At 38.1% G+C, this 21,117-nt stretch overlaps 1 protein-coding gene across 2 annotated transcripts in view; it reads left to right on the top strand.

Moving 5' to 3' along the window:
• Window positions 1-21,117, top strand: part of LOC120771006 (myb-like protein Q) — a 113,843-nt gene that overhangs the window by 70,463 nt on the left and 22,263 nt on the right. For both annotated transcript variants that reach the window (XM_040098768.1, XM_040098767.1), the window contains exon 6: window positions 842-1,481. In XM_040098768.1, the coding sequence (XP_039954702.1) occupies window positions 842-1,481 (640 nt within the window). The remainder of the gene's footprint in view (window positions 1-841; window positions 1,482-21,117) is intronic.

Genomic DNA, 21,117 nt, shown 5'->3' with positions numbered 1-21,117 from the left:
TCATTTAAATATATCTATCCATACCTACCTCGATTAGTTTTAGGTTACACAAAGGACCGTTAGGTGAATAAAACTTTTATACTCTGTAGCAAGAATGTAAAAGTAAGTATTTCTCCTTCCTTTTATATGGTGATGATTTTATCATAAAAATAGATAAAGTAAGTATCTCAATGATTAGCTTACACTTTGCTTAAGTTCGATTTGAATTAATTTGTTTGACAAGATGAATTGTGTTTAACGGGTTTTTTGATTTTCCTTCCTTTCTTCCTTTTAGGACTGCAGGAGTAGTCTCATTCGGCGAAATATGACAAAATAATAATGATTCTTTGTTTAGATTCTTCGTGCGCATTTCTTCCTTATTTTGGCTTCAGAGAATCTGCTCTTTTCCACCTAATATTGTAATTTTATTAAAAACTAAGCATTCGTAGCCTTTGTTTTATATAAGCATCACTTGTAATTACTCCTTATGTCCTTTTCATTCGCCTCGAATAATTAATAGCACTCCGAGTGAAATCCTGCTGCAAAAGGCTTTAGAAACGCTTAATACTCAAAGCATCCTATTTCATTAGATTTCAATTTAAATGCATTAAGATTTAATTTCCAATAAGCGACAAATAAATTCAGGCAACCAAACAACGTCGCACAAATACGCCCACTCTTCCGTGGACCCAGCCTCTGCATGCGCTCGAGGGTCAAAAAGCACTTAATGTCTACAATCGTCATGCCACAGCGTCGTCGACGCACAAAAGTTTTCGCAAAACTTTCCCGAGCACTTAACACAAATACGAAAATCCCCGCCATTTACTCAACACTCACTTCTCCTTTCTTTCTCCCACTGCAGGACAACACGGCGGAACTCCGGCAGCAGGATGTGTTTAATCGCGAAAGCAGCGAAGAAGACCAGGATGACGCCTTCCATCGCTGGCTCACGTCCACCGAAATTAATGCCAACAACAACAAGAACAACAGCGGCAGCTTTACTGATTATAACAACAATTCGTTGGAGTTAGAGAGCGCGACACCAGCACGTCGCACAGATTTGTCGGGTCTCGCCGGGACACAAACTATTAACGCAACGACCGCAGCAAAAACAATAAACGACACGAACGCACCAAGGGGTGCGGACGGTGGCGGTGGCGTCGGCGTCGGCAGAAATAATAACAATAGCAAAATTGATAACGTTTACTTTCGCAGTTCCTACAATGATTACAGTAGTGAGTACAATGGCAGCGTGGTGAATATCGATATATTGCTCACCACCGCGGATGAGCAACAACAAGCCCAACAGCAACAGCAACAGCAACAGCATAAGGCCGATTTGATTACGCAGTCAAGCAGCAATTCACAGCAGGCGGCAAGAGGCGGCGGCACGGCGGCAGCAAGCAGCAATTCCAGCGCAACGGTGGCAATAAATGCAACAACAACGCTACCAATTGCTGGCGTTCAAACGAGCAGTCCGGAGCGACAGTGCAATGTTATGGGTAAGTCTAGTCTTAAGCATATGTGTTAGGGTGGTTCGGAAAATGTTAATATATCGCAGCTGTCAAGGAAGAAAAGAGTTGGAATTTAGAAAATCCGACAAAAACACTTTCTTCTTACGTTTAAGATTCACCCTAATGTTTCTGTATAAACTCCTTCGTTCACAATGCTCAATTGAATTTCAATCCAGTTTCCATGCTCCTGTTCTCATATGTGGCGGCTATCGTAGCCAAGCACGAGTATCGGAGCCATTTGTCAAGTCAGCTGCCGCTGCAATAAATTTATACGCATATAATAGCACAACTAATCGGTTGCTGACTCTAAAGAAAGCTACGCACATTTATATATTACTTACATTGTCTTAATTTAATTTGCATTGAGGATCTCGCGAAGCCTAAATGAATAGCGATTATTAAATGATTAAATCAAAATGAAAATTTCATAGATAAATTTGCTGCTTTACAATTATTTGATATTTGAAAAAACTTTCTTTAAGAGCAAGACTTTGTGGAAAAGAATGAGTCACGAGGAAAATTCTCTGCAACAAACTGAGGAAGTAATTTTCAAATATAGTTAATTCAGATTGCTTTCGCTGGGATAGAATTCGTGGTATAATTAAGTATTGATTACTAACGCATCTTTATTAGGACAGCGTAGAAGCCTCTGAAAATGGTAAAAAGTGTAAAAAATTACTATAAAACCAACTCGATCACGAGTCGGTTGATGAAGTAGCTTGGTAATATTTCTAGTGAAGAAGATGGATAGGCTTTGACCGCACAGTTAGTGAGCTCAGCGCTAGCATTGCCGCTCGTCCTCGGAGTGGATGCTCACCTCCATGTAAGAGATTTCTCCTTACTACCCCTGCAATCTTCCCTCTTAGCTTCGATACACATGTGAAAAAGCTTACTACACCACTTCTTCAGCGACATCTTCCCATCCACATAACCCTTGTCGTTTTGTGAGCAGAGAAGAAGCAGCCACAAGTGGCCTTTATGATCCAAGTTTTTCAGGATGCAGTTAAAGAGGGATAGAATTTCAGCGACCTCTTCATGTATCCAGCTTGCATAAGTCTTAAAGAACACCTCGCATCTATACACTTACCAGCATCGTCCACAATATTCGGCATCCGTGAAAGATTTTTATCAAGGATAAGATAGATATACCACCTGAACAGCAAATTGCAGACAGAAACCGCGTAAAGAGGCACGTTTGGGATCTTATACCTCCTAATCAATAAAACCATTTCAGTTTTGCTTGCGTTGACGGCCGCTGCTTCTTCTATTCGCCTATTAGGGAGTCTTCCTCTAGACGAATACACCACTTTTGCTGAGAATCCCCACCTTTTTCTTATAGCCACTCTATATCAGTATAAAGCCGTAGATGCCTGTCGGGCTCTCGCTTCAATATTTTGCCTACCTAGGTATTTCATAATGTCAACAGGTTCAAGAAATGAACCCCCGAAATATGGCAGAGGCACATTTGGGATGTTATATCTCCTAGTCAATAAAACCATTTCAATTAGACTTGGGTTGACGGCCAAGCCGCTTATATCCGCCCAGTTCGATACCACGTTGAGGTACCCTACATTTATCTCGTAGACGATATTTAGGTATTTTCCTCTTACCATAAGCATAACATTGTCAGCGTAGGCTATCACACGACAGCCTCGCTCGTCGAGTTCTTTTAGTAGGTCGCTAACAAATTAGAGCCAAAGCAGGGGGAAAAGTATACCGCCTTGTGGGGTTGCCTATTAACCTCACTCGACCGTTCAGTCGCTAACAACACTATATGCGATATTCTTAAGCATCGATTCCACCTCAAACTTTCGAGGACTTAAGGATTTTGTTGAAGGTCCCCACGATGTCGAAAAAGGTGCCTACAGGGAATTTCTTTTGCATAAGGGCTTCTTCCAGGCATCTTACTACATCGTGCCAAGCAGTGTCGATGATTTAGGCATGCTGGGACTTTAACAATTTACCTCTCGATTTTCTGCTTTTAATATACAGTACAGTTGAAAATTGTCACATTTTGAGTGATGATAATCCACAAGCCATTGTTGAGACGCCGTTATATTATCAAAAACTCAATGTTTGGTAGCTCTATGGGCAGAGGGAATCATTGGTCATAATTAATGATTAGAAAATGTTGATGTGGACGGCCTCTGGGTCAAACAAGACGGTGGTACATGTCATACAGCCAACGAAAAAAACAATTTATGGAAGGAAACTTTTTGGATTGTGGCCTGTCTTCCAAGATCATGCTGCCTTATCGTTATAATAAAGGTTAATTCTTGGTCATAATATTAAATTGTATTAATTTTATTTCTTGTTGAAAACCACATGTCTAAAAGAACACCCTTTATTGTTGTTATAATTTTCTATAACATTAACCATCATCGTATAAAAGACAGATAAAAAATTGGCCTCAGAGTTAAGTAGGTTAGGTTAAGGGCCACTTCAAGCCATGACTTGATGGTATACAGGGCAGTATCCATTGACCTATCCTTACAATAAGCATGTTGCACTCCAGTTAAATCACCACTCGGAATGAGTATTTATTGGCACTTGATGTAAAGAATCCCTCAGATTTAAAAAAAAAAGTCGTGAATTCTTTTCATGATTTTCAAAGTGACAGTATTTTAATTAAATTGTTTTCAGTAGAGTTAAAAATTTTTAATAAAGTTCCAAGGAAATGATGAGTAAAAACCAAGTAAACATCAACATGAAATTGTGTTAAATGCACTGTGTCTTTCAAAGCTTTTGCCTGAAAATACCGAAATAAGAAATTTTCTAAAAACATCAACAACAGCAGCAACAATTTATTGCGGAACAACGTAAACACTTGCCTTTGGTGAGACCACGGTGGACGTACTTTATTCGGCGGTCTCATTTTGTGGTCTTACACGAGATACCGAGAAAATTTAATGAAACTTATACTTACATACCTAAATACATACTCCTGCTTATTGGGTTGTGGAATAAATGTAAGAATGTATGTCCGTACGTATATTTAGTTTGAGCTAAAAGAGTGGAGCAGTAAATGAGCTTTTGGCGCTGAAAAGGTGGGAACAAGCGAAACACACTTTAAAAGCAAACAACAGCGACCTTGAACTGCGAGCAGTGCCAAATTAATGTTAGCCGCAATTCAATAGCGCTCGCCGGGGCTTGGCATGCTTATGCTTCTTCGTGGTAGTCACTTAAGCTCACTCCTTTTGAGTGCTCGGAACGTTTGGGGCGTCCACTTGAATTTCACAGCACTAACTACTAAACGCTTCAGGAGTGAGATTTAAGAACCAAAAGCATTCTGAAAGAGCAGGTTTTCTGTTGAGGCAGCTTATTAAATTGCCTCAAATAATTTGAGCGAAATAAAACTAATTTTTATTTGATTGTATACGTATTTATTGCTTTCTTGCGTTAACTCATGGTCGCACTTCGTTCTAATTTTATTAAATTGCTTATAATCAGTTAAAGTTTGCTCTCTCTGCTTTACCATGAGAAAAATGTTGGCGGTAAAATATGGACTTAAAACCACTTTCAATTTCAATGAATTCAGAAGTATTTTGAATTATATCAAAAGCATTTGTAATGCTGCTGAAATATCATTATTATATATTTGATAAATTATTTTACCAGTCATCCTTAACCTTTACTGCATCTCCCAGCATCTCGGATGATACCATTTTGATACTAATGTTTACACAGAGCTCATCAACGCTCTCTTTACCACATTAAAAATATATATTTTTATCGATGTCATGTAATAGTTTACACTGGAAAGAACTTGTATGGACGGAACTGAGTCAAGGAAAATATTATCCATCTAGTAAGTTGGTTAAGGGTTAAGTCCAGGCAGATACAATATTAATTTGTGTCCAGGCTAACATTTATGGATGGTTGATTGCTCGTGTGGAAATAAATTGAACCATGTCTGCTATGTAGTTAAGTGGTATATTTACGATGTTATGAAGTTCCTACTTGTTCTATTGGCAGTCGGTTTAGCATCAATGTAGACAGAGGAGATTTCTCTGGAAATTGTCTGAAGAATAACTAGCAAAAAGTGTGTATGTCTTGCCATATGTGTAGTTTTCAGAAATTCCTTGCTGCTTCTAATTGAAGTTTGAAATATAGTTGTTAATGGAAAGTTTTTGGTATACATACTTGTATACGTAAGAATTCGTCGTTTGATTTGTCTATTTGAATTTCTCTTTATGAGAGTCATATTATTTCTGTGATTTTGGATTGTATTGGGTAGCTGATACTGTGAAAGACTTTTGATTGATGAAGTGCTATAGGAATTATTCTCAACCATGCGAATTCTTTTTTACTTTGAAACAAGAACTCAACACTTCTCCTCTACTGTGGAAAGAGAGCTGCCGAGTAATATTAATTTCTTCTGTTGCCTAGTTTTTTACCATATAACATTCTTAACTTATAAATTGGGGAAACATTTTCTCAATTTAGTTGCTGGTGCTGAAACATTTAAATTGTTGGAAAAGACCTTCGGTGATAGTTACGAGCAATTGTTTTTAACTGGTGCAAATTATTCAAAGAGGGTCGAGAACGCATAGACGACGAACCACGTCCGGATGGCTATCAATACCAACCGATGGCCGAAACCAAATAAATGATGGCCAATAAAATAAAGAAATTAGTGCTTGAGAATCGACGATTATCAGTTAGAAATGTTGCTGTCAGCGTTGGAATATCGGAAGGATAGGTGAAAATCTTTTTTAAAGATCATTTGGGCTTAAGAAAAGTGAATCACGATTGGTTCCAAAATCACTAAATTTTTTTCTAAAAGCAGCGTCGCGTTAATGTCTGAGAAACAATGCTTTCCGGAATGATCATGAAATGTATTATTACTGGCGATGAGTCTTGGATCTATGTTTACGACACGAAAACAGACGATCAATCGGTCGAATAACGTAGCAAAGATGAGCCGAAGCCGGAAAAGCTACGTCAAAGCAGATCAAAACTAAAGGTTGTGTTGGCAGTTTTCTTTGATTAACGAGGTGTAATGCATTTCGAATCCCTTCTGACCTGCCAAACTGCCAACAAAGGAATACTAGTTGAGTGCTTGGCCTCCATGATAATCCACTGTCGCATACTGCTTTGATTCTAAGTGAGTTTTTCGCAAATTTTCAACCAATATCGACCGCAACCACCGTATTCGTCTCATTTAGCCCCGTGTGAGTCGAACTATTCAGCAAACTCAAACGACCGCTCCTGAGAAACCGTTTTGAATCAATCACTAATTCCAGGATTGGAAAACAAGTTGGTACAAGTTTATTGAGGCTAAATAAGATTACTTTGAAGGGCCTATATAGATTTGGAAGAATAAATTATGAACAAAGTCACTATTTCTTGCTCAGAGTTGTATTTAGTTTTTAACTGCAAAATAGGCTAGGTCTGAGAAGAGAAAAGTTTAGCTGGGTCAGCGAGCGTGATGTAAGGGGAAGCAATTCGAATCCAACAGAGCTCTGACACTAAGAAACGGTGAAATGCGAGCTGACGTAGTACTCAAATAGTCATGACGAACAAATTCTTTTGATTTTTTTAGATTTCTTAATATCAAACCTCCTAAGGAGTTACCGTTTTCTGTACTCCAATCTCCAGTACCGAATTCAAGGTGTTATATACAGTAGGAAGGCGAAAAAAATCGAATTTTCCATAATGTTTCTGAGAAAACTTTTAAATTTATTGTTCCAAAATTTTGTACACAAATCATTGTATCTTTTAACTGTATTTTAAGAGTTAGTATTAGAAAAAAAATAATTTGCAAAGGAAGTACAGCTGATCTCCGGGAGCTTCTCTAAAAAAAGTGTTTTACCAAACTTCAACCCTAAATTTCCTATTAAAAATTGAGTGTTTTATTGACACACAAAATTCTTTATTATACAGATTTTTTCCAATTAACTAAACCTTGTCTCTCACGAGCCTGTTGTCTGACTACTGTGAAATTTTTTTTCTAACTAACTAGAAAATGTAACAATTCATTCATATTCTCTTCTTCTCATAGATTTATGTATAAACGGTTCGAAATTTATTGTCGATCAAAAAATAAAAGAGGGCCTCACCTTAAGGTATGTCTCCGCCAAAGAATATTTAAGAAGGTTAAGAAGTATTATTAAATTTCGCAAGATAAGGATAATGTGATAGAAATCGCGAACAAACGTATTAAAGTCAAAACCGTTAAGTTAAAGTTTTATAATCTAAACAAGCCATGTTTCAAGACGTTTCGTCAGTTTTCGTATTTGTAAAATCACAATGGGACCACCCAATTAAGGCAATATCTGTCATAAAGTCATACTGCCTTTGAACTGCTATGCTGTATGAAAACATGTATTGTGTGTACAAAAGTTTTTTCTGCAATGCGGTCAGCTACCAATTCAATGGTTTAGCTCCTTTGAAACCCAGAAAACCGTGGCAATTTTTCCGACTGTTACTTGTTCCCTGGTCTTTTAGTAGATCCATCTTTCGTCGACGGTCACTAAATGACGCAGAAGCATTTTCGGTTTACGCTTGAACAAGGTCAAACACTGTTGTGATGTGGCTTACCGATTACACTGATTGTCCGGAGAGGGCACACATCTACTTCAGTTAGGCACACGCTGTTTTTTGAGATACCTGCTGTTTCAGCTTCATTCGACGGTCTGCCAATACGAGATTGTGGGCTTTTGTAACGCGCTTTCAGAGCACCTGGCTGTAACTTTATCACGGTGTTGCTTTTTTACATTTTTTAAATCATTGGGCATAACCTCTTCCTCACGCAGTCGAAACATATCTATGGGTCCGATTCAACTGAAATTCGGATAGTATAGAACATGATAATTTAGATAGTAGTTTTCCGTGCTATATTGGCGTTAAGAGGCGAGTTAGTACCTATCGAACAGCTCTCGTGTAACAAAGTAAAACAAGTAAGGAAGGGCTAAGTTCGGGTGCCACCGAACATTTTATACTCTCGCATGATAAAGTGATAATCGAGATTTCATAATACGTCATTTACATATTTTTCAAATACCGTATTTTTGAAAGTTTTATTCCGCTATCATCATTGGTTCCTAATGTACTATATATTATACAGAGAAGGCTTCAGATGGAATTCAAAATAGGGTTATATTGGAAGAAGGCGTGGTTGAGAACCGATTTCACCCATATTTCGTACATGTCATCACGCTGTTAAGAAAATATTATATACCGAATTTCATTGAAATCGGTCAAGTAGTATATAGTCCTGAGATATGGTTTTTGGTCTATAAGTGGGCGAGGCCACGCCCATTTTCAATTTTTAAAAAAAGCCTGGGTGCAGCTTCCTTCTGCAATTTCTTCCGTAAAATTTAGTGTTTCTGACGATTTTTGTTATTTGGTTAACGCACTTTTAGTGATTTTCAACATAACCTTTGTATGGGAGGTGGGCGTGGTTATTATCCGATTTCTTCCATTTTTGAACTGTATATGGAAATGCCTGAAGAAAACGACTCTGTAGAGCTTGGTTGACATAGCTATAGTAGTTTCCGAGATATGTACAAAAAACTTAGTAGGGGCGGGGCCACGCCCACTTTTCCAAAAAAATTACTTCCAAATATGCCCCTCCTAATGCGATCCTTTGTGCCAAATTTCACTTTAATATCTTTATTTATGGCTTAGTTATGACACTTTATAGGTTTTCGGTTTCCGCCATTTTGTGGGCGTGGCAGTGGGCCGATTTTGCCCATCTTCGAACTTAACCTTCTTATGGAGCCAAGGAATACGTGTACCAAGTTTCATCATGATATCTCAATTTTTACTCAAGTTACAGCTTGCACGGACGGACGGACAGACGGACGGACGGACAGACGGAGACGATGGACAGACGGACGGACAGACAGACATCCGGATTTCGACTCTACTCGTCGCCCTGATCACTTTGTATATATAACCCTATATCTGACTCTTTTAGTTTTAGGACTTACAAACAACCGTTATGTGAACAAAACTATAATACTCTCCTTAGCAACTTTGTTGCGAGAGTATAAAAAACTATACAAATTTAACGTTATTTTAGAAAGTAATACAAGTAATTACGAACATATCAAAATCAACACATAATAAATTTCCTGCGAAAATATCTGTATTCTACAAGATGCTTAACGTCTTAAAAAGTTGGTATTGATTAGCTTTTACAGTTACTATGGTTGCTTTGACGCAACTTCCACATATGGGATCATATGTAGTTACACACATACACTTGCACTCGCATATTTAATATGTTAGCAGTTGTTGTTGTACAGTGATGTTGTTGCTAATACTGCTGCTATTTCAGGTTACACCTTGAGGGCAAATAAAATTTAATGCGAAAACTTCCGAACGCATTAAACTTGTGTAATTTCTTTCAACTTCTCTAATAACATTTAATTTTTCCATATTGGATTGCGTGCTGCGGTGCAGTGAAGCTGCGGCGTGACGTAAGGCTGCTCTATATATGTATATACAAATATGCATATGTATGAGAGTATGTGTGCTTGAGCTCGTCGCGATGTAAAATTTAGCTGGCTTAAAAGTTCAACCCACACTCTCAACGCTGGCCGACATACGCTGTAAGAAGGTTCGCTCACTCGCTTCGACCTAACGGAACTTAGGCAAAATAAATAGGCTCTTCGCGCAAAACTTTTGTCATTAACGTGCGCATTTAATTATTAAAATCGCGCTACAAAGAATAAAACAAAAAATGAGAAAGGAAGAAAATAAAATTTCCCTACCTTTGAGAGGTACCAGAGGTGAGGGCGAAGTGTAAGTGCTTGGCTGTGAGTGATTAATTTGCTTGAGGCATTTGTTGTTGTTTTTAGTATAATGCAGCAACATATGTGTTAACTTACGATGTATGCTTCAACTTAAGTTCGGCTGTAAGCCTTATATATGGTTTTATTTCAATTATTTTTGAGCTAGAGCCACAACAAGTGTGCGGTTTGCTATACAAAACAACAACAATTTGTGCAGTGAACAGCAAACAACTTCTCACAGTATCAATTCTAGAACACATACACCCATACTTAGATACTCATACGTGAGTCCGTGTTTTTGCATTAATTTGTCTGCTGTTTTAGACATGCTTGTCCTCAGGTTTTGCCACACCCCGCAGCCGCACGAAGTTAGTTCGGTCAGAACAATGCGGCGTTGCAGTTCTTGCATTACTTAGCAAACTTCATTGATACGTGTGTGTTTGTCATTCGCACCAGCAACATATGCAGATATTAATGTCCGTGTGAGCTCGGCCGATGTTATTTGCTCTCTAAATTTACAACTTTGCCAAACTCGGCAAACACGTAGCGACTTGGTGAAATATGTTTTCGAACTTCGTTTGCGTTATAAATCTAAATGTTTGGGAAAGTTTGTTGTTTTTCGCTTGCAGCAAGAAACAGCTGTCGGTATTTTCTAATTACTATGTGTGTAGCATAGAACTTAATATTTTAATTAGAATGAAGTTTGGCTTTTTCCTTTACGAATCACCAATAAATATTATAAAGTTCCAAGGTAAAAATATTACGGTTCATAATATAAATTCAATGTTGAACATTTGTCATTTAATTAAAAACTTTATTTATTTTATTTGCCCCTTCCTGTTTCTTCTTCTTAATCTTCTTCTTCTTCGAACTTAACAATGACGTTATTTGAAAAATGTACTATTTTTCACTTCTTCTCATGGAAACGTTTCGTACTGTGGTCAAACTATATACATATATGTATGTACTTCTTCCGGATTGAAATGTCCCCCAACAGAGTATTATGGTTTTGTTCACCTAACGGTTTTACGTATCATCCACATCTAACCGAGACAGATATAGGGTTATATACATATATTATATATAAATGATCAGGCAGACGAAGAAAGTTAAAATCCGGTTGACTGTCTTTCTGTTCGTCCGTACAAGCTGTTACTTGAGTAAAAATTGAGATGTCTCGATATGGTATGGGGATTCCTTAGTATAAAAAAATTCGAGTTCGTAGATGGGCGTAATCGGACCACTGCCACGCCCACCAACCGCAATAACCAAAATCATATAAAGGTTCATAACTAAGAAGTAAATTAAGATATAAAACTGAACTATGTATATTTCGGCACACACGAACGTAGTAGCCAGGGGCACTTGTGAGTAAAAATTTTTGAAAAAGTGGACGTGGTTTAATTTAACTACAATAACCAAATTCGCTTGGCTCACACGAGTATATTATAGGAAATTCTACCGACACACAGTGGACGGTCCTGCATGGAATCAGCGGCCAAAAATACTTCCACTGCCTATATAAAAGTGGAACTTTTGCCAAAGCTTTTTAAAATATCTCTCTTCCGTTTCTCACTGTGCCACTCCCCGATCGTAACGAATTTTAATTAATTATATTAATAATTAACGAAAATTAAAGGAAAAAGTAATTTTTCGAATATTATTCAACTAAATCAGAGCCATTGATTTACTTTTGCATGATAGTTTTCTTTGACCAGTGATGAAAGGATCTAAGCTAAAAAGCAATCGGTTTAGCAAGTCCTGATTTGTAGAGATCCGTTAGTTCTTTCGTGTATGATGGAGTCGATACATCTTAACGTCCTTATTGCTTGACTCAGCAGATTCTTATGAGAGCTCTACAATTGAAACTGGTGCATATTGAACAACATTGGGAGCGATGTTATGACTGACGAAGGAAGGTAATACCAGGAATAATTTGAATTTAATTCCTAGTGCATTGAGGGTTTATTAAACTAATTCCTTTTGAAATTGAATTCGAACAGGACGACAATAATGGGTGGATGAAGGTCTGCAGTTTTTCCAAATTTGTTTGTGCTCTTCTTCATTTTGCGGTTATATTACCACTTATACAGGGACATATGTCGTGACAAATAAATTATTTTCTTCCAAATTTTTATTTTTTATATGTATGATGAAAGAAAACAAAAAAAACAATAAAATATTCACGAAATATGTACATACAGGTAAATACAAAAAAATTTATAAAATATAACACACAAAACATCGCATGCCTGGTAGAATATCCTGAATAACAAAGAAAGTCGCAAAAAGTTGCAGCTGAAATCAAAAGCATAGACTTAGAAAACATTAACTAATATAAACAAACTTGATTCATTTAAGGGCGACAGGGATCACAACTTTTTGTATGCCTTAAATCGATGTGTAAGGAAAACCATACCACTCAAAAGGGCACTAATAAAACAATTGTTTTAAAATAATAAAACAACATATTATTACATAAAACTACTTTGTTATATAACACATACCTTTATTATAAATACTCATTTCGACTCATGGGGATTAAACACGATTCTATAATGAAATTTAATTTATTATAAGAGCTAATTTGAAAGCTATTTTCACTGCACAGTCGGTGTGTTTCTGTTGTCTCACTTCTCTTGCCTTTCGTAGCCCTTACGATTGGGATAGAGCAAAAATGTATTTACCGTTAGCTTTATTGGTGTTTTAAGAAATTGCCTTGATACAAACAGTGGTAAATTTCAAACTTTTATTTTTTTATTTTTGGCCTATGAAATCGACCAGTGTGAAAATGGATGATATCGAGATATAACCCCGCTCACTCCCCGTATAACGGTACTGTTCAAAACTACTAAAAGCGCAACAAATCAATAACTAAATACGACAGAGTCATTAAATGTTTCACATTAAATTACCGCCGCGATTTCATACTCAAAGATCCATGACTCGTAACCTGTGATTACGTCACTTTCACACATGTTCAAACTTTCTTGGCACACTTCCACTCGCCGCAATTTCTGGTCGTCAGTGAGCACTTTTAGGACCATCTTCGCACACACCTTGCGCTTGATCAAGTGCTCCGTCACAATGTCATGAACCAGAGATTTTGATAAATTTAACATCTGGGCTAATTAAACAAATATTTAGTCGACGGTCTGAGTTCAAAACTTTGCGCACACGAGTCACATTGTCGGTGTTTGTTGAAGTCGCAGGTCTCCCAGCACGGTCTTCACCAGCGACCTCTTCCCGGCTCTCCAAAAAGGCCTAGTGCCGCCGAAACACACCACTTCTTTTTAAAGCAACATTTGAGCCTTCTTGATCATATCAAAGTTCTCTGCCGCAGATTTACCGAGTTTCGCACAGAATTTAATCGCATACCTCTGCTCTAACTAAAGCTGCATTTTCGGCTGGCACCACAGAAACACTTCACGCGAAAATGTTTGTCCTGACTCACCTGTACGTAATTTAAAGATTTTCGAATTTCCAGATGACCTTATGCTTCATATATCCCCCAATATTCGAGTTATCTCAATAAAAATAAGGAGAGTGTTTTACTCATAAAATTGTACCTTTGTGCTTAAAATAGATACAATTGGGCGAAAACTTGACCTACCCTCCCATATAACTAATATCAGTATTTTCGAACATCTGCATGATTTCACTCCATGTGATTAGTGCATGTATGTAAGGTACCTTAATAAAGCCCAGAAAGCGTTTTCTTATTTTGCGGCATGATAATAGTTAACAGATAAAATCGTGTTGATACTAGCTCCCACTCCCATATGCTGCATATAGTTTCGTTTTTCTAACAAATCTTTTGCCGACTATGTCGGTTAGTATATGGAACGAGTTGTATATAGTACATTCATATGTATATAAGACTCTTGATTTCCGGTCCTCTGGTTAACATTATATACCTTAAGGTATTTCCCTTGCTTTGATTCCTGCAAGTTGCAAGAGTAGAACATATTCCGTTGCACCCGAACTTAGTCTTCCTTACTTGTACCTCAATGAGTTTGCCCTTTACTTTGCTACATAGAGTAATATTTAGAGTTTTTCTCCTGAAAAATTATTGAAACCGCAGCGATTTTGATTCCAGTGCTGCTGTCTGGATCTCCCTTTCCTTTACTTATTTAAACGAGCTGCTATATTTTCCAAATTTTTGTTAATAAACCGGCTTTGAAGAAGATGTAAAACAATTTAGGATTTTTGGGTGGTTTTCGGCTATTACATTTAGTACCTCTGCTCTTATGTCTAAGTTGTTTGGTTTAAATTTTCTTGCCGTCAGGTACATCTTTTCGTTGTTAAAGGGCAGCACTTCGATGAAGGTTTTGCCGGTCTTGTTTCCTCAACTCTTATTTCAAGTGCTAAAAATAAAACATAAGTAATGTTGTCCATTTTAAGTGCATTCAATTGGGGGGTAGGCATGCCATGCCATCTAGCCTACCCTAGACCAACGCTATTATGCTTACGTTTCGAATTACTTGCCATCTTTTTACAGCTTTTACCCTCTTTAGTTTTTTCTTCGTACCGTAAAAATAATCTATTTCTGTTGCTACATTACTTCTGCGTCTGTTTCTTATTTTAAATGAAAGAACGTTCTTCTTGGGCGCGTAATGATATTCTTCCACCAATAAAAAACGCATTCTTGTATCCGGTTTTTGGTCTGGGCATTCTTTAATTGAGTGCTGATTAGGCGTATTGACTTCCTTACGTTTTCCCTTACGCCCTCTGTCCAGTTCTCCAGGTCTCCAACGCTTCAAATATATTTTCTAGAAGTGGAAAGAGTAGTAAACCCTTTACTTTAATTAAAACATAATTGTATAAACTTTTCTACTTCTAGTAGTTTTTGGTTCAGTGATTTCGAAATTCAAATTTTCGGTTTGGTATTAAACTCAAGACCACACAAGTAGTAGTAGTTATTCATTACATATGGATGAAAGTGTAGGTATTGAAATATTTCCATGGAAAAACTTTAAATTTTCCATTTCCCTATTATGCTCACAATTAACTTCCTAATTAATTAAAATCCCAAGTATTTTAGAAAAGGGGAAATGTTGAAAAGCGCCTGCACATGTGAAAGAGAGTGAATTACCCTTAATTCCACATATATACAGACGCATTTTACATCACCATTTATTAGTGCAGTAGCTTTTCAATCTACCTGAAAACCATCACACATATTATATTATATATTAAACCGTTATATATTTATATAACTGTATGCAAGTGCCTGAGTACAAATTAGCTCAATGGTCGCCTGCTCCAGTTAAGGCAGAACGCACAAATAACAAATTGCCGAGCTGGATTACACGCTTTGTTGCACACATAAATTACGAAGGCGCTTAACAGTACCTGCCCTCACACATTTACATTTTTTTAATATACTAGCAAGTGCAAAAATCATGTAAGATAATACGCTTATGTGCACATCCCAGTAATGAGTGCTGAAACAAAATTGTAGTTGCATGCCTCCTGCCGCAGGCATTCGGGGGCAAGGCAGAGCGAGAAGAAACGACATGTGACATTTGCAAAAATCGTTATAAATATGGATGGATAACCGAACTACATATGTAAAAGGAAGAGCAAAAATCCTTTCCCACATATAACGAACGTTCAAATCTAAAGTATCAATCTGAGCATGCAAGAAATGCAAAAACCAACTCTGTGATTATGCTTTTGTGTGAACCTAAGCCGCTTTCATGCCTGTTTCAGTGCATATGTGTGTGTATTTGTTCTCAGCTTGCCTCACCCGAATACAATTCAAAAGGGGGTCAGCTTAGTGCATATGCATGTAAGCATACATATAGGCGCTTTCGTGCGGGCTCATCAAGTGCGCTTTGGTTTGATTGTTGTCATCTTGAAAGTTCCACATTTGCCATACACTAAGCGATTGCAGCAGCTTCACTCAATCACAAGTACACATATGAGCGAGTTTTTAAGGCTTAGTAATGTTTTGCGCCTAAATGTATGCTTCACTTTTAATATGTAAGTGGGAAAGTGACTGAAACCTCAGCACCAAGCGAGGCACAGCAAATGCACAGTCTTTTATGTGAATCAATATATAAGCATGCATATGTGTATATACACAAATATTTATAAATATGTATTTATAGGCGTATCTGTGGCACTTGTAAGCGTCGGCACTATTTATTTGCCAGCTCGTTGGCACACTGTGCGCAAGATTCCCAATTCTCAATTGGGACACTAAGCGTGCAAGGCATTTAGTCACACATACTAACACCCACATCCATATACTTTTATGCATATGTGTGGGTAGATGTGGGCCAAAACGCTTTGCTGCTTGTAAATTCCCGCGGCGTAAGTTGGTGCTTTGGTTGCTGTCGCACCCATGGGAGGGCTGTCAGTGATACCGTTATACACGTAGCTGGCGCATAATTGAAATTATGCAAAACGACAATGGTCATTACTTAACTGCCGCTCATGTTCTTCTCTAACGATTTCATTTGCTGTTGGCATGAAATCTACATGAAGTCCACTTAATTATTAATGTAGCGGTGGGTGTGTATTCTTGTCAACACCTCATGTAAAACAGGTGTATGCAAATATATAGATATGTTCGTACACACACATACTCCTAAAGAACATACAGTAGGAAAAACTCGCTCTTAAACGGATCCAATTTATGCCATCTTTTCAAGATCAAGACAATAAGACTAAGACTAAAGTTGCCCAGCTTAAGAGGATAGGCCAATAAAGCAAAAAAAAAGGACTAACTTCATAACTTATTCTGGGAATAAAGATAAAGTTTTATTTGCCAAGCCATGAAGCAGAACTCCTGCGTTCGATCTAATAAGCCGACAAAGCGCCTTGAGGCGATAAAAATCTGCATTGTCGTTTAATTTGTATTCCCGCCAGCACACTGGACCTTGTAAAAAGGGGAAAATAAAGAAGGTGTGTTGAGATCGCCTTCCTCAACATAGCTTCTGCAGTTCAAATCCGGCAATGGAACATCTGTAACTAAGGAGAGCTAGCCTTGGGCCTTTGGTCCAATAAAAAAAGCGCGAGGATATCGGCGCACCAACCAGTTCCCACTCTACTGTTGGCGATGCGTTCTACAGTTAGGATGCCTTTTCTTGCCAACTCGTCAGCTTGGCAGTTACCAGCGATACCGCTATGGTCTGGCATCCGTAGTTGGCCTATCACATAGTGACTCGATGCCACTAATTGCAAAGATAGACATTTCGTATACCCTGACATATCTGCAGAAAGAGTTGCTTTCCATCTGCGGCAGTTCTGCCTTCGAGATTTTTTAGATCCTAGTAAACAAAGCCAACCGAACAATTATTTACAACGCAGAGATATCCTTGCGTCAACTCGTACACAGAACTCAAGAATTTCGCGGTGGCTATGAGTGCTACAACGCGTGTCCAGGCAATAAACTAGCCCCCCGAACGTTTACAGTACAGGGCGGCCATACCAATCTTTGGAATGTACGTAACTATGACCGTTCTCCAGGCTCCCGAAATATATGCCAGTTTTTACGCAGTTTGCCATCCGACCTCTTGAACTTGAAAGAGTTGATCATCCATGTCATATGCCAGAAGTTCGGCAAACCCTGCACAACCTTCTTGCAGTACTCTGACAGGTATCTCTTAATGGAATGTGACATGTCAATTGAAAAGTCCGTTCTGACGCTATTAGAACAAAGCCGATATGATTTTTAGTTAGTCCTAACCTTATATATTTGACAGCTGACGGATCATTAGTTTGTGAATTATGTATATCATTTTGAATGTAGTAAATTTTCTTAGTGCGAAAAAATGGAAAAAATGAATTTCGCGTGTTGATAAAATATTGCTTTTTGAAGGGAAAAAATACAGTTGAAGCAAAAGCAGGAAAATCAATCATTAAGGATTGTATGCTAAGTTTAGACGTGGTGAAATGAGCACCGAAGACAGTGAACGCAGAAAGGCCCAAAAGAGTTTATTACAGACGAAAACATCAAAAAAGTCCACAAAATTATTTTGGATGACCGTAGAGTCAACTGAATTCATGAATATAAGAAAGCTGTGTGTGGATGACGCGCGAGCTCACTTTTAACCAACAACTACGACGAGTTTATGATCCTGATTAGTGTTTGGAGATGCGCAGGCGTAATAAACTAGAGTTTTTGCGTCGTTGTGTAACAACGGAAGTAACATGGCTCCTTCATTTCACTCCGAAGTTCAAACGACTGTCATTGGATTGAACTGCACTTGACGAACCCGCTTCAAAGCTTAAAAACCTCAACAGTCGGGTGGTAAAGTTAGTGCGTCTGTATTTTGAGAAGTGCATACTGCACCGCATTCGTCTCATTTACCTTCGTGTAACTTCTGGCTATTGCGAAAACACCGTTTTGAAGAAGTTCGAAGAAGGCTCTGATGGCCATCACGGCGGAGAATTTGTCAAAGTGCTATGATAACTGACATAAGTGTATTGCAACGGGAAGGGACTTCGAAGGAGATGAAATAGACAAGATTCACCTTTCAATTTGATCACAGTAGTATATAGTCAAAATTTAGAGCATCAAGTAGATGGTCAGTTAGTATGTTAATACTGGCTCTTCTAATGGTAGCGATAAACCAAAGAATTTTGGAGAATTATCCGACTGGAAGAAGAGAAGTGAAAGCTCTTCTGTCGAATGCATTTGATCTCATTTGGGATAATCATGAAAACATGAATAATGACAAAGTTTGAATACTGAACTTGAAGAAGTCTTGCATTGTTAAATCATTTTCTGGAGACTAGTGCAAACTCAATTGTCGGAACAACGAACTGAGAACCCAAATGATAAATATGAAATTGCCATTGAATGCTTTTCGGAAGTTTTTTTAAATAGACGACATTTCATTGGACTTGATGCTTTTAGAGTTATCCTACAGAAAGCTTCATTTTCCTTGTTTATTTGAAGGCTACAAATCCGTTTGTTCATGCACATTCATTAAGGCTTCATTAATTAAACACCTTCCTGCCAGGAAATTGCGCCACAAAAACGCAGCCTTCCCGCGCACCCCGCCATAAAACACAAACATCATAAGCGCTCAGCTCGTGAAAGGTGTGAACTTGTTGACGCAGCTGTACACGCGCTCTGCATGGCGACCCCGGGCGTATGAGCAACTAAACCAGTGCGACTGTTGTTGCTGCTGCTAAACGCGCGGCGCAGAGCGAAATTAAAATCAACAAAATAAATTAGAAACAACACGCACTTTTGTACAACAACAAATGGAAATACACACTTGCAACTTTGTATGTGTGTCGCGTGTAGATGTGTTGATGTGCTACGCGCTAAATAAATAAAAATTAAACAAAGCGACTGCCACTCACACACACACAGGGGCGCAGTGGGACCGCCCTAAACCAAAATGGCGCACGGCAAACGACAAATAAATTGTTGAATAAACAAAAAGTAATGCCTCGGTGATTGCGTAATGTCATGGGGTTTGCAGGTACACACACACATACATCCGTAGACATCCGCTGCAAATGCTTATTTATTTACACACTGGCGCAAGTGTTAATGTCTGTTGCATAGAGCCGGGAAGCGCATGGAAAGTGAGGAAGAAAAATCTGTTGTATGCCAAACATTTCGACGCTTGTGTTTTGCCTGTTCGGTGTCAATGTGTTGACAGCTTCATACACACACTTGTCGCTGGTGAATTTGGCACGCCAACACTTGGAATTATGAATGTTGATTTGAACGGTGTGCAAACAAGGCCGCCTGTTAACATTTATTTGTGTTAACATGCCTGTGTTCATATGTATATGCTTGTTTATGTGGACACCTAATCACAGGTATATGTCACTGCCCCGACACTTAACGGAACACATTTACCCTGGTTAATCTGTGGCTAAATCCATCATGCGACAGCTGCTACTTTATTTTGCTTTAATGCACGAAAATTTTTGTTTATGCGCACTCGAGTATATACTCGTACTACCTTGTGAGGAATACAAGTATATCGAAAACAAAATCTTTTGCCAAAATTATCAAATAAAATATAAGTTTTTCTTTTGAAGTTTTTATTAAGCGTAATATTTGCAAATTATATAAAAAAAATCAATGATAAAGTTTACAAATTTTTTTTTTTACAGAAAGTCCTTAAGCTTCCTTCGCATACCAATCTTAGTCTGCTCTTCCACACTTTATAGACATATACATATAGCTACATTTAACTTTGGCTACTCTGAAGCTATCACACCCTTCGCAGGCGCAATTCTTTTAGTATTATAAATTTTATATAGTAATAGTACCATATATGTACAAGGTCTGTCGCAAAAGAGACAGGACTGTTAAAAAAAAAACAAAAAAAAAATATTTTTCAAAAGTTATATTTTTTATTCAAAGTAGTTTCCTTGTGCTTCGATTCAGCGTTTAGCCTGGTCAATTAGCATTTCAAATGAGTGTTTAAGGTCATTTTTCGGAATGCTCTTGAGAATATCGGTCGTCGCCTTTTGGATAGCTGAAATGTCCTGAAACCAGTGTCCTTTCATGGGCAAATGAAGTTTCCAAATAGGTAAAAATCACAGGGTGCCAGATCAGGTGAGTAGGGTGAGTGATTATGGTTAATATGGAGTTCTTTGTCAAAAAATCAGTGCCAATCGTTGACCGATGACACTGCGTATTATCGTGCAACAGACGCCAAGACCCTGCCTCACGGTATTGTGGTCGAGCACGACGAATGCGTGACAAAAGACGCTTCATAACACCAAGGTAAAACACGGCATTAATTGTTTGGCCAGGTGGGACGAACTCTCGATGTACAATACCCTCGGAATCGTAAAAACAAATTAGCATTGTCTTTATTTTTGACTTCTGAAGACGACCGACTTCTGATCGTCACAGAGGTCCTCACGACCTTCTTGGAATCGCTTAAACC

This window comes from Bactrocera tryoni, chromosome 3 (assembly GCF_016617805.1).
Source record: "Bactrocera tryoni isolate S06 chromosome 3, CSIRO_BtryS06_freeze2, whole genome shotgun sequence".
Taxonomy (NCBI): domain Eukaryota; kingdom Metazoa; phylum Arthropoda; class Insecta; order Diptera; family Tephritidae; genus Bactrocera; species Bactrocera tryoni.
Note: the sequence above shows the minus strand (reverse complement) of the source record. Positions and strands in the feature narration are given on the sequence as shown.